General features: G+C 36.0%; 1 protein-coding gene across 5 annotated transcripts in view; it reads right to left on the reverse strand.

The window, feature by feature from the left end:
* The window catches only part of Usp34 (ubiquitin specific peptidase 34), a 179,470-nt gene that overhangs the window by 73,253 nt on the left and 91,293 nt on the right, over positions 1 to 14,924 (reverse strand). For all 5 annotated transcript variants that reach the window (XM_060365151.1, XM_060365152.1, XM_060365154.1 and 2 more), the window contains 6 exons: positions 12,546 to 12,671; positions 10,408 to 10,530; positions 10,192 to 10,275; positions 8,937 to 9,023; positions 2,733 to 2,933; positions 164 to 246 (listed from right to left, as the gene is read on the reverse strand). In XM_060365151.1, the coding sequence (XP_060221134.1) occupies positions 164 to 246; positions 2,733 to 2,933; positions 8,937 to 9,023; positions 10,192 to 10,275; positions 10,408 to 10,530; positions 12,546 to 12,671 (704 nt within the window). The remainder of the gene's footprint in view (positions 1 to 163; positions 247 to 2,732; positions 2,934 to 8,936; positions 9,024 to 10,191; positions 10,276 to 10,407; positions 10,531 to 12,545; positions 12,672 to 14,924) is intronic.

Genomic DNA, 14,924 nt, shown 5'->3' on the forward strand with positions numbered 1-14,924 from the left:
AGAAAACTCACTATGTATACTAGACTGACCTGAAAACTCAAAGGGATCCACTGCCTCTGCCTGCCTCTATAATAGTTAGATTAAAGGTGAGTGTCACCATGTCCGGTTCAAATGAAGGTTAATAACAGTATCTGCATACATTATAGCACGTAAAAATGCATACCTGGGAGCCAGATTATCATATGTATAAGCAACAGACATAAGTCGCTGAATCAAACTGGTTCCTTGAACAAGGACAAGAAAGACCTTCAAAAACAAAAACATCAAGGGAGAAAAAAAAAATCTTTGAATAGAGCAAAATACAAAACGTACTTTCATTTCCCCACCTTCCCTAAATTCATGCAATGGCAAGTTTTATTTGTCATATACTTTGATATGCTTACTAAGCTACAAATGCATGTTTCCTAACTGTATGACACCTAGTGAATAAACTCTGAAAAAAGAAGCATGTACAGATATAAATGGCAGGCCTATTTGACTAGATGCAAAGTTCATTTGTATATTCTAAATTATTTTTAAGAGCCATGTAGTCACTATATTTTAAAAGTTAACCTCTCTAAAAACTCCCTACGTCTATTTTACATCAATACTTGTATATATTTATAATATATATCAATATCAAAAAACATAATTATTTAGAGAGAGGCTAGAGAGATGGCTCAGCATAAAAGCACATGCTGTTTTTGAAGAGAACCCAGGTTCGGGTCACAGAACCAACACGGAGGCTCACAACTGTATGTAATGCCAGTTTCAGGTGATCCAATACCTTTTTCTATCTTCCTTGGTCACCAGGCATATATGTGCTGGCAAAACACTTAATATACATAAGAGGAAACAAATTTTAAAGGATATTATTTCAGGAGTTAACAGAAAGAATGATAATAAATTTTATTATTTATATTAAAATGTGGAAGGTTTCTTCTAGTAAAAACATGATAGAAAAAAAGTATCAAGTATTATCTCCTACTATTTAACACTTTAGAATGGATTTAGAATTCACAAAATATTTCGTATTTCAGAGATAAGTAATTGGGGGCTGCAAAGATGGCTCAAAGGTTAATTAAGAGTACTGGCTGCTCTTCCGAAGGTCCAATCACATGGTGGTTCACAACCATCTATAGTGAGATCTGGTGCCCTCTTCTGGCCTGCAAATATACATGCAGGCAGAACACTGTACACATAATAAGTAAATCTCAAAAAAAAAAAAAAAGTGATGTTCTGAGTGAGTGAGGATTGTTTTAAATAAAGAAAATCTTTTTAAAAAATGAGAGATAAATAATTTACAATACCAGGAGAGTTGATTTTCCAATTTAACCCCTAATCTTGCAAAAGTGAATCATACTTTAGTTTCCCAATTATACCAAGTTTCCAAATCTTATGCTTACCACCAAATGCCTCTACCTGTACCAATTCACTTTTGTGTTCTGGGGCAAGTATGAGATAAGGTGTGCCTCTTAAGGGGTTAACAAGAGAATGAGGGAAAGATTTCAGTAAAAACTTATCAGTCTCTTTCAGTTTCCCCAATCATAAACACAGATGGTGAAGAGTATGCATTTGATTATTGGAACAAAGTATACATAGTAAAAATGATCTGTGTATGTCTCTGTCTGTCTCTCTCTCCCTCTCTATAGAAGGCAGGAGCTCTCTATTAGCTCTGCCTGGGCTGAATTCTCAGAGATCGGCCTGCTTCTGGAGTGCTAGGTCCTAGATACCCAGCCCTTGAGCTCTATTTAGGCTGAAGGATGTGTTAATCTTTATATTGTTTTTCTAAATCTCTCAACCTTACATTTCCTATACTTTCTGTAAAACACTACGACATTACAAGCAAAACTCTTCCCTTGACAGTTGAATTCCTATTATAACTTGTTACACTAGATAGTGGCCTTCCTTGTTTTTCTTGTGAATACTGCTCCACATGGTTTTGCCTCGAAAAGATAAGCTTCACTTTTTTCTTTAGTTTTAGTAAGTGTTTGAGTGTGTGTGTACACACATGTATGTAGGCATACACACAGGACAGAGTAGAACACTGGATCTCTCTCAGGCCAGTTATGAGCTATGTGGTAAAGGTGCTGAACCAAATTAAAGTCTTCTAGAAAAGGTGAAAGTGCTCTTAACCACTAAGCCATCTCTCCAGCCGGTCTTCAGCTTTCTAAATGACTCCTTTTACTAACTTTTATTTGGTATCCTCTGTGGATCAAAAAAATAGTTAAGCAAAAACCCTATTTTCAGAAGTCCAAATCTAATTCAATGGGTTCTCTTTGGCAAGCTTCTAACTCCTTAATAATTTTAACAATGATCTTCATCCAGGGCCAAGAATGAGGACTAGTTCTTTGCCTGGCTTACGTCACGACTTTTTAGCACTTCAACATATGTAAAATATATTTTTTATTACATTTCCTGTGTTGAAACATCTAACATGACTTCCCAAACTTTCTGAATGGACTTTTGACACACTCAGAATGCACATTACAAAGGTCTAATAATACATGTAAAGTGTAAGGTTAGATGACATACTAAAATGGCACATCACACATTCCTGTTAAATGAACTGCAAATTATGATACATCATTACAACTTTAAATCATGACATTGCTGTAATTGGTAGGTAGCATCATAGTAATCTAGAACTGTATGTGTTAGTGTATTTCTTTACTTTGAAAAGCAAACCATATGCTTTCTCAAAACTAAGCAGAATTCATTAGAACAACTTAATGATAATTTTCAAACCTTACCTCTGTTAGTCGTGGTATATGAAGACTCTTGGCATGGTCACCAGCAGCCTTTCTTGATTTTCCAGGCCAGGTTCTTTTCCTATGGCTTTCAGCTATGCCAGACCAGGCAAAGACATCATGATAAGCTAAATCCAAGTCAGATGGATCTACTGCAAACTGGCAGATTAACTTCAGCAAGCAAGCAAGACAATCTAGCTGCCACTGTGAATGATAAAACAATGTTAGCTTTCTACTTTCATTTATGACAGGTATGTCTATTATACAACTTTGAAATTGAAAGACAAAATATATATATTATATATTATATAATATATATGGCTAGATTGTCATCAATATGCTACATGATTTCTTAAAAAAAAAATTAGGTAACAAAGAAGATGCTACATTATAAAATTAAACTCAGGATACTCCTTCCCACAAGAATTCATAAATATGGACAGTAAAGAAATTTTCCATTAAAATGATAATTACTGACTAGATTAAAGATAATCTTCATAGTAATTATTCAACCTCCAAGAAGTTCCTTCAACCACACCTCTGGTAAGCACAGTATCATGGTTAGTAGTTTTGCCTCTCTATCTAGAATTTATAGCCCAATCGCTAAGCTTAATTGAGAGGGGTAAATTATGTATGGCCCACTATAAAGAAAACTATACATTTGTATGCACCATAATATTGGCAAGTGGTCACTGATATCTCAATTCATTAGTTCACAAGTACACATTTGCTCACAGGAGAATAAAGAGTGACACAGGGTGGTGATGGCATATACCTTAAATCCCAACACTCAGAGCTCTGTGAGTTCAAAGTGAACTTGATCTTTACAGCTAATTCTAGGACAGCCAGGGCAACACAAATAAAACCCTGAAGCAACCAGCCCCAACCACCCAAAAAGAATAAAGAGTACATAAAGGAACATAAAATACTCCAAGAGTCTTCTCATCACAGGCAGCTGATTCCTACATAAAATTCACAGATTAAGGCATCCTTTCATTTGGATGTGCAATCAGTTTTTCACTGAAGGTCCTAGACTTCTGCCACTGACTCATGAGGAAATAAAGTCACTATAGATAGTTTCAGATTAAAAAGCTGTGACAATTACATTTTAACTTTATTTTTAAATATAAATTATAAGAGGATATGTATAAGAATTAGAAATGACACATTTGTTTTCTATGAAACTATTATAAAATGTACTTAATAGATACTCACAGGATCCTAAGGAAAATATGCAGCAAAGAATGCATTTTTCAAAATTATTAAAATTACTAACAGGGATGGTGGTGGTGGTGCAGGCATGGTCATGAACACCCTTAATCATTACATGAAGAAGGCAAAGGCAGGTGGATCCCTGAGTTCAAAGCCAACTTGATCTACAAAATGAGTTCCAAGCCAAGGAAAAAGTAATTTCAAAGCCCACTTATCCATAAGATGAACTATAAAATAAATTATTACATCTGGTTATTCTACACTAGTGAATTTTATTTTTTTACGACTCGGTGTCAGCCAGGTGCAGTTGCACACATCTGTAATCCCAGTAGTCAGGAAGGCAGAGGCAAGAGAATCTCTGTGAGTTCAAGGCCAGCCTGGCTACAAAGCGAGTCCAGGACAGCCAGAGCTACACAGAGAAACCCTATCTTGGGGAGGTGGGGGGGAGGAAGTAGGAGGGAAAGACCCAGTTTCACTATGTAAGTCTGACTGGCCTGATTTTGCTATGTAGAGCAGGCTTATATTTTCAAACTGTAGGAATTAGAATATCATAAGATATTTCTTTTTTCAACTTAATATATTTATTATATATGTATTTAAATAAACATTTATTCAGTAAAATAAGTAGTATGAAAAATAAAATTTACAATTAACTTTAAGCCTTAATAACAACTCAAAAAAACTTTCTATAAACAAGTCAATTGGAGTATCACTTATGTACAAGAGAAGATTTTCAGAAATTTCACTATAACAATTCTTGGCCTCCTATTATCCTGATTCCAGTGCTTACATCTACAGAAGAAGAAAAAAAAAAAAATCCTTCCCTCAGTAATAGCAATACCATGTTAATAAACTTCAAATCTCATCAATTTTAACTCAAATATAAAAGGAAAATAGTTTCAACAAGTGGTGTTAGAGAAATTAGGCAATTATACAAGAAGTAAATGAACAAACTCAACCCTATCTTTCACATACAGAAGCTAATTCAAAATGCAATAGTACAAACTCTATATCAAAGAGAACTACAAAACAGAATGAAGGGCTGGAAAGGCCAAGCGAGTGAAGTATTTCCAGTGCAAACAAGAGAAACTACATTTGAATCCATTAAAACCTACATAAAAAAGTCAAGTGAGACATGTTCTAGTAAACTCAGCCGGAGTTGGGTGTAGAGGATGGTACATCCAGAGGGTTCACTGTCTGACCAACTAGACTACACAGTGAGCTCCAGATTAAAAAACTAGGGTGGACAATAACAGTCATCTCAAGTCAACGGTTGGCCTCCACATACAGGAGGGCCTACCAGCACACACACACACATATGTAACAGACACATACATACACATCTCCACCACACACAAGTAAAAATAGAAGTTAAAATCACTGTGACTTTGGAACGCATATTTCTTAAATCAAATACTTTTCATTGAAATTAAAAACACCTCTTAAAAGACAATGTTGGGCTGGTGAGACAGGCCCAATGCAGGCTGCCTGCCACCAAGCCTGATAACAGGACTTTAATCCCTGGGACTCACACTGCAGAGGAGAGATTTTGTCAACTGACCTCCATGAGCATGCTGAAGCACAAGCACAGCCACATGGCATGCACAAATAAACAATTAATGAATAAATAAATGCAGGAAAGTACTGTTTAAAATTCACTGTGTAGCTCAGTTAGTACATGGAGTGCTTGCTTGGCATATACAAAGTCACGAGTTCAATTCCCAATACAACATAAAGCATATATGGTGGTACACACCCACAATCCCAGCTCTAGAAAGGTAAAGACAAAAATTTAAAACCATCCTCAGCTATGTAGTAAGTTAGAAGCCAGTCCTGTCTCAAGAAAGGTACTGTCAAGCCAGGCATGGAGAGTCCCAAACATAGAACTGAATCAGCAGAATGAAACTTCAGGGCCAGCCTGAACTACAAAACAAGATCATGTCTCAAGGAAACAGAAAATAAAGCTCGTGAATATAAAACCCAAAACATTCAGCATATGTACAGCTGGGGGAAAAAAAGAAAAAAAAAAAAACCTCTTTGCAGTTCTGGAGATGAAGCCCCAGGCTTAACACATAATAAGCAAAGACTCTCTAAACAAGTAATTGGCTGCTACAATCAGCTCTTAAAAGCCTCAAATTTTAAACTCTTGGTCAAAAGCAATTACTGGTAAAAATGTAGAATAATGAGACTCTTTTGTATTCCACAGCACACAGTCATTGGAAAACAATTTTGCAGCTTCAGGTAGATTTAAATTTTCACTTACGTTATTACTTAGTGATTTCATTTCCTAGAATTTCCCCAGAAATATATGTAGCCGCAAAACCTTATGTTGCTTTGTTGGAAGAGGGAAACTGTTTAGAAAACAGGCAAATTTTGGAGGTAATAAAAACTATCATGTATACCTAGTATGCCTGAAGATTATACAAGTATATAGATGCTTCCGCTTCCAAAAATATAACATTCTTAAAAATGACTGTACTATTACTCGCATGAATAAATCTTCACTTAAAATCAATGAAAGCCTGAAGTACAAGTTAAAACTAGACAACTTTGAAGAAAACAACTGTGAATCTTCACCACAAAAGCCCAAGTGTCAAAGAGACACACGAGTTGACCAAAATTAGAACCTACTGGAGCAAGAAGGAAAAGGTGACCCATTCACCGGCAGGAAGTGTTTAAACCCTATGCTCGCCAAAAGCAGTGTCTAAAATACAAAATGGACATTTAAAGGTCAACAAGAAAAATAAAAATGTACAATAAGGCTTGAATTGACATGTATGAAAAAAAAAAACAACAAAAAAACAAGATGGCCAAAAAGCATACAGAAAAATCTTTAGTCATCATTGGTTATCAGGAAAACATAAAACAAACCATGGCCCTAGGTTAGCTAAAAGGTGGTAAATAACCTTTGTGTGGAAACTAGGATATACAATGCTATTGGAATATACCTAGCAGACCAGTTTGGCTGATTCTTAAACGATTAAGCACAGTTTCTACCGAGCCTAGCTAGGTATATACCCAAGTCAGACCATAATCCCAGCAACATACTGATAATAGCTGCAAGTGGAAACACTACAAATGCTCATCAACTGGTTCACTTCTGCCTGCCTAACTGAAAAGATATTTTAAAAGGTATGAAAATCCGCACAGGTACAATCACAAATGAACACACACACATGGGACAAATACCACAGAAAAAGGTTCTCAAAAGATCATTAACATTGGGAAAATGAAATGTCATTTACTTCTCAGCTTACTATTTTTTTTTTATTTGGAATGCAAAATCTAAAAGGCAAAGTGAAGGGGCCAGGTCAGGTGGGTCAAGACACCTGCCATGAAAACCTGGCAGTGTGAATGTGTTGCTAGTCACCGGAATCTACAGAAAGGTGGAGGGAAAGAATCAACTGCACAGAGCAGAACACAGTATCGAACTGTTGCATCAAAGTAACCGTAAAACTCAGGTATAAACAAGTTAACTCTTCATTAGACTTTCAACAATAAAACAAATCTACTTTATATCTAATTGAAAATATTAGACAGCATTATTGCAGAAGTCATTATAAAGTGCTGAATATTGCACTAGCAACTTTCTTTTCCTAATATTAAAGCAGTTTCTTTAAATTAACAGTGGTAAGAAAGCATTTTTAAAATTTTCTCAGTCTTTTTGTTGAAGGTCAGTATTTATACAAAATATTACAAAAAGAACTAAAGAAACTTTATATAAACAGAAAGGTTTATTATCCTCAGTGTCTTGATTCCATGGCAGATCAATTGGTATGGACTAGAAACACTTTAACACTTTTTGTGTACTATTGCTATAAAACTGGTCAAAACAAAAAATAATTTTAAAAACACTGAAATCATTTGTTAAGAAAAAAAGTCAGCAATAAAAGACTCCTTGGTCATGCAAAAGGGTATAGACTTAACCCCCAGTTCTACAAAAAATAACCACATATATATGAATCAGCCATCTTTATTTTTATTTACTTACTTATTTTGAAACAGGGTTTCTCTGTACAGTGCTTGCTGCCCTGTAGACTAGGCTGGCTTTGAACTAAAGGATCTGCCTGCCTCTGACTCTTGTGTGCTAAGATTAAAGGCATGCACCACTACGCTCAACTTCAATCATTTTTAAAAAGCAAAAAACTGTTGGCATAGTAGCACAGGTATAATCTCACTCATCACTCAGGGGGCCAAAACAAGAAGATTGAAATATTGAGACCAGCCTTGGTTATTGAATAGATTGAGTTAAGTCTGGGGAACATAGGGACGCCCTATGTTCAGCAAACAACACAACCCAAAAGAAAGCAAAAAAAATTTTTTAAACGATATAAATACTAATTATATGATTTCATCAACCTCAGACAGAAAGAACTGCTTATGTACTTGTAATATTTGAGTAATTAAACTTAGCATTTTTCACATCAACTGTGTTTAAAACATGCTAACAGGGCCATGCAGGTGCACGCCTTTAATCACAGCACTCTGGAGGCAGAGGTAGGCGGGTATCTGTGAGTTCAAGGCCAGCCTGGTCTATAGAGTGAGTTCTAGAACAAACAAAGCTACTAAAAGAAACTCTTTAAAAAAAAAAAAAAAAAAAAAAAAAACCAAAACCAACCAAAGAAAAAACCAACATAGCGCCTTTAAACTATATTATTACAAGTGTTTGTGCATGTGTGTGTGTAAACAGTTTTGTGGAGGTCAGTTCTCTCTTCCTTACCTTACATGGATCGCAGTGACTGAACAGTCAGCCCACCAGGCCTGAGAGGCAAAGCCACTAAGCCAACTTACAAAGTTCCCAAAAGTAACTTTCCCCCTTTGTTTCACTGAGTCACAGAATTTTAATCATGATCAATTTATCAAATCTTTTACTTTCTACTATATGTCTTAGTCAAAATAATCAAGTATGTAGAAAGTTACTTTGCCAATGAAACAGAAGTGACTAAAATAAAATAACAACTATAATCAGTTGAAAAAAAAAATGACTTCGCTTACCACAGTCCATGATTCCTGCTCTTTTGGCTCTAAAATTCCAGAATTAAAAATTTCTAGTAACTGTTGAAGTCCACCAGCAGCAACAAACTGTAAGCAAATGTTAGAGTAAAGATGAAAGAATGATAATCTGAATCTGTTTTTGTTGACTTAGAAGGCAAACATTTGTAAAATCTTGTGTTTATTTTTTAAAAAATCAGTTTATAAATAATAACTTGGATGGGCATGTTGAGACAGGGTTTCTCTATGTAGTCCTGGAACTCACTCACAGACCAGGCTGGCCTCTACCTCAGAGATCCACATGTGTCTGCCTCCCACGTGCTGGGATTGAAAGTGTATAGCACCACTGCCTGGCTACAAAGAATTCCTATAGAGTATCTTTGGAATAAAAAGTCTTTTTGGAAGTATACCAACATGCCTTCAAATTTTAACAATTTAACCTCAGATAACATCATATGTCCTAATATACTATTTCAATGTGTGTTGGAGAAACAGGAGAGAATGACATCAGTGACATGGGATGAACACTGGTACTAAAATTAGAAAAGCATTAAATAATCTCTCTTTACATTACTATGATTTATGGTAAAACGTATTTTTCACGTAAATTAGGTAATGCTAAAGACAAAGATAGCTCACTCACTAAAATCTTAACCTCATGTGCACAGGACTAAATCCAATGCCTAGAATCCACATAATAACAAGGTACATGCTTATTACTGACAGCATTGGAAAGAAAGACACAAAAAGATACTGAGGGTTTGCTGTACAGTCAGTAAGTCTAATTGATGAGTTCGAAGCCAATTGGAGAAATCCTGTCTTAAAGGATGTGTAAGATTGACACTAGAGGATAGCCTTTGGCCTCTATGCATATTTTCTCTCTCTCTCTCTCTCTCTCTCCCCCCCTTCCCTCTCTTCTCTTATACAAGCATGCAAGCAACCAACAACACCCCTCCCCCCAGCTAACTCTCCCCCTCCTTTTGAGGCTGGAGAGATGGCTCAGTGATTAAGAGCACTTAAAGCTCTTGCAAAGGACCCAGGCTCCTACAGAAAGGGTTACAATCATCTGAAACTCCAGTTCAAAGGGATCTGGAGAGCCCTCCAGGCACTGCATGCAAGTAGTGCACATAAGAATATGCAGGCAAACACTCAAAAATCTTAAAATTAAATGAAATCTTAAAAAATACCCTTAGAGCAATAATTTATAGAACCCAAAAATTACTTTTCTCAATCTTTTACAAAACAATTATGATCAGACCTTGCAACTCCAAGAATTTTTACTATTTTCCACTTGATCTTCACTTGAATCATCAGAATCTGGATAAAGATCACTATAACTTCCCTGTGGGGAAGGCAAAAACATAAACAGGGAGGTTACCAGGTGAAAAAAAAATTACTCTAGAATGAAATAATAATGTGACTTGGAGTTCTGCTAGAGTAACGCCCTTAAAGATAACAATGAAAATGCATTTACCGTTGATTCTCTTCTTATTCTTCTGTTAGGTTTTCCTAGTGCTTCAATAATTTCAAGAGCATATAACAACTTATGAGCACTCTTAATTTTGAGAAGTTCTTTCCAATTAAGTCCATCATTGTTCTTAAATTTACAAAAAAAAAAAAAAAAAGAGAGAAAAAAAAGAAAAAAAAAGGAGGGGTTAGCAAGACAACTTCCTAAGGTAATTTTCTAAAGTCCTGAAACTTACAAAAATGAACTTTAGCATAAAACATACATGCTGCATACACTTTCAAACATTAAAATATAAGAGAAGTAGCATAAATAGTACTGACAGCATGTTTAAGGCATAAACTATTCATGAATATTGTTAAAGTAAAAAAATTTTACCAAAAAAAGCACAGGAAAAAGAATTCAATTAGAACACTGCTGTTTCTCACAATACATGAAAAAAAGTTGCTTGTGTAATATGCAGATTTGAAATATTAAGTGATCATTAATCACATTCTAGAGCCAATCCTTTTTTAAAATTTTACCTGTTATTTTTTATGTGCAGTGGTGTTTTGCCTGCATACCTGTTTGTGTTTGTGTGTGAGAGGTTGTCAGATCCCCTGGACAGGGGTTACAGACAGTTGTGGGCTGCCATGCGGGTGTTGGAAATTGAACCTGGGTCCTTTGGAAGAGCAGCTACTGCTCTGAACTAATGAACAATCTCTCCAGATTAAGCCAATCCTTTTCCAGTAATTTGAGCTGTTCGATGTTGTCAACTCTTAGGAAGGTGTACCAAATCACACAGATAGTGGCATGTGTTTTTGCATTCATTACATATGAGTCTTCCAGTAGATCTTCCCTACTGGTTATGCAGCTGTTAAAAGCTTTCCTGGATCAGGTGTGGTGGCGCACACCTTTTATCTCTGCACTTGGCAGAGGAGGCAGATCTCTCTGATTTCAAGAGAGATCTGGTACTCACAATGAGTTTCATGCCAGGCAGGGCTACATAATGAGTTCCTGTCTCCAAAGGGTAACGGGGAATAATGTTGGTAATGGAAAGATGACCCTTGCAGGGGATCTGAGTTTGGTTCCCAGCACCAATGTAGAGTAGCTAAAAACCACTTGTAACTCCAAATCCAGGGGATATTTCACCCTCTTCTGCCTCCATAGGTACCTTCACTCTTGTGCATATACCCCCACACAAGAATACACCATTGAAAATAATGAACATAAATCTTTTTAAAATAAACTTTTATTGTAGAGGCATTTTTTCAATGATATCCAACACTTACTATGTGTGATGTGACACTCATAGAAGAAAATTATTAAATATGTATTAAATTTCTTTGCCTTGTTTTCTAAATTCTGTTGTTTCGTATAGCAATCTAAAGTAAGGTGTGATGGAATCCACTTCATCGCACAATATAAATAACTCAACTTTACTACTTTTGTTGTCAAAAAGTAATATTGAAAAAAATGTAAGTTTTGAAAATCTGAGCAATAAAAAGGAGAATCTGGGGCTGGAGAGATGGCTAAGTGGTTAGGAATACTTATTGGTCAGGAATACTTATTGGTCCTGCAGAGGGCTCAACTTCAATTCCTGGCACCCAAATGGCAGCTCGCAGTCATAGGGCATTTAACACCCCCTTCTGGTTGCTGCAAGCCCCAGCATGCACATGGTGCACAGATACAGGAAGGCAAGACACTCACACACATAAAAAATAGTCTTTCTAAAAAGGCAAATTTCCATTTTCCTAAGACAATTTACAAAAGACGGTTTGCATTTTACTTAGTATGTTTTACAACTTTAAAAGCAAATGAATATTTTACTGACTTTTTATTACCATTAAAATGGCAAGGAGGAGTTGATGAGATGGTTCTATCAGTAACATATCTGCCACGTAAGTATAAAGGTGAGTTTGAACCCCAAGCAGCCTGTAAGAAAGCTGGGCATGGCTATCACATGTCCGTACTGCTAACATGCACAGAGCAGACAGGAGAGTACACACGGCTCCATAGTCAACTCAGTCTCATCAGCTCAGTGACGAGATCAGGGGCAGGGGAGGGGCGGGCAGGGGGGATGTGATGACATCCAACAATGGCCTCTGGCCTCCATATACATATGCACACAGACACCGTGCACGAAGGCGCGACGACTCTGTGCTCACCTGGTCATCTGAGATGCTCTGGAATGCCATTAACATGTTTGGACAAGTAGGAAGAAGCATCAGCAACTCCCAGACACGCCTTGACAAATTTTCTGCATGAAGATGAAGTTCTTCACATTTTAAACTCTACATAAATAAGAACAACTATTTTATCAACACAGATCAGAAGAAATAAAATTTCAACTTCAGTTTAAATAACTGTTTTTCCAAAATTTCCTAGCCTCACTTTTGGAACACTCTAGTATTTCAACACTACATTTCTCATGTATTCAAAACAATGGACAGCTAGGTAGAAGTAGCAATTTCTCAACTTCTTATCAGCATTTCCTATAATAGCTGATCACTTTCTTCAAGCTACTTTTGAAATAGAAGTTTAACCGTCTGTTTCAAAAAGTTCAAGTCTCTTTACTATTTCTTCTTTGCACATTATCATTCTAGTTACAACAAAGATTCGGTAAATTAAATTTTGACCTATTTATGAACAGAGATTAAAGGAAAACACAAAACTTTAGAGAATCTGCTTTCCTCCATTATCATTTGATAAAATTTAGGTTGAGTAAGTATAGTTAGTATACTTACTAACTATACTAACTATAAGTATAGTTAGTAAGCAAGTATAACAAAGACTAGAAAAAGGCCATTTCCAAAAGCCCATTTTTAAAGTAAGTTTTCATCCACTGCCCTATCTAAGTACCACTGCTGGAGGAGATTTACAGCAAAAGAGAAAACCTAAAGTCCTGGCATTTTCCATAAAGTACAAGTCTATTTATTATTATACTGCTACTGCTTCAACCATGATGACTCCCTGGGTTAATAAAATACATGGAATACCAGAGAAATAGTTTATGTCTATCAGTAACAACTAAGATCTATCAAAATAATCATTTTACCAAGCCAATATGGAACAGTCATTCTGTATGTGTTGGGTTCTGGTTCTAGGATCTATAAACACACCATCTGTGTTTGTCTAAGTCCATTATATAAAAGGTAAGTCAAAGCTTGCATGTCTTGCTGTATGCCTATATAATCAGAGAATCCAGGAGGCTGAAGGAAAAGGAAGTTTAAGGTCAAGTTGGGTTATCTAGTAATATCCTGTCCAGGAAAAAAACAAAAGACTGTACAGAAGGATAAGGAGTTCAAGGCCAGCCTCAGCTATATAGTGAATTTGAGAGCAGCCTGGTCCACAATGTGATCCAGTCTCAAAAACCTAATCAAGAGCCAGTAAAACCACAAGCCTGATAACCTGAGTTCCAACTTAATGTTTTTTGATAATTTTCATTTCTAGGTTGAATCTTTTAATAAGGAAAATATAACAACTGTATGAACTGCATTTTGAAGACAGGGGACTTCAGAACTGAGACTCTTCAGTAAACCTAGTCTTTTCACAATCCTGATGAAGAAACTAAGGCAATCTGAGTCTGTGGGTAGTATGTCAGTGGGAGTTCCATAATCAAAATGAATCCAGAACTGGTGAGACAGTTCAGTAGATAAAAAGATGCTTAATACCAAGCCCAATGACTTGAGTTTTATCCCCAGGAAGGACCTACAAAATGGAAACAGAGAACCAACTCTTGCAAACTATTCTCTGACCTCCACATTTGTGTTGTGATACATGAATACAACATGCACACAGACATACACAAATAAATAAATGTAATAGAAGAAACTGATTCTGCCATTTCTTTAAAAGGTTGGTGAGGAAGGAGGAGGTGAAATGGTTCAGCTGGTAAAAGCATTGCCACCAAGTCTTATGACTTGAATTAGAAGCCAAAAACATACATGGTAGAAGGAAAGAACTGATTTCTACAAGTTATCCTCTGATCTCTATGAATGTGAGCACAGAAACAGAGAGATACACAAACAAATATATTTTAAAAATTATTAAAACTACACACAAGACTTAATTTTGAATATAAAATAAAAAAATCCCCCAAATTATGCAACTAGGGTTCTGTTATGAATTTAAAGGACCTACAATATAAGATATGCTAAGTATGGTCTAAATCAGAGAGAAAACCTGTTGTTGATTTAACAAAAATTTCACTGGCGATTGTTAATGGTAAGTATACTCTGTGATTGATGTTGTGGACTACTTCCTGAACAAGACTAGTGTAACCCTGATGAAGGTTCCAAGTAAAAACACAGGTCGGTTACTATGTAAGCCTTGTGCAGTAAGTATACCTTTCATGGTATCTATCACCTAAGCATTATTATGAACTACCCACAGAAAAAGCTCATACTCTTGCCATGGTAGTAATGCATTTTTTGAATATAGCAAAGGCTACATCCTCCCCTTTTATCCTTATATTTTTGAATTATGCTTTGCTTACATTCCTCAAATATGACATTCACATTTTAGAAAATTCATAATGCCTTTCC

The sequence above is a fragment of the Meriones unguiculatus genome, chromosome 12, assembly GCF_030254825.1.
Source record: "Meriones unguiculatus strain TT.TT164.6M chromosome 12, Bangor_MerUng_6.1, whole genome shotgun sequence".
NCBI lineage: Eukaryota > Metazoa > Chordata > Mammalia > Rodentia > Muridae > Meriones > Meriones unguiculatus.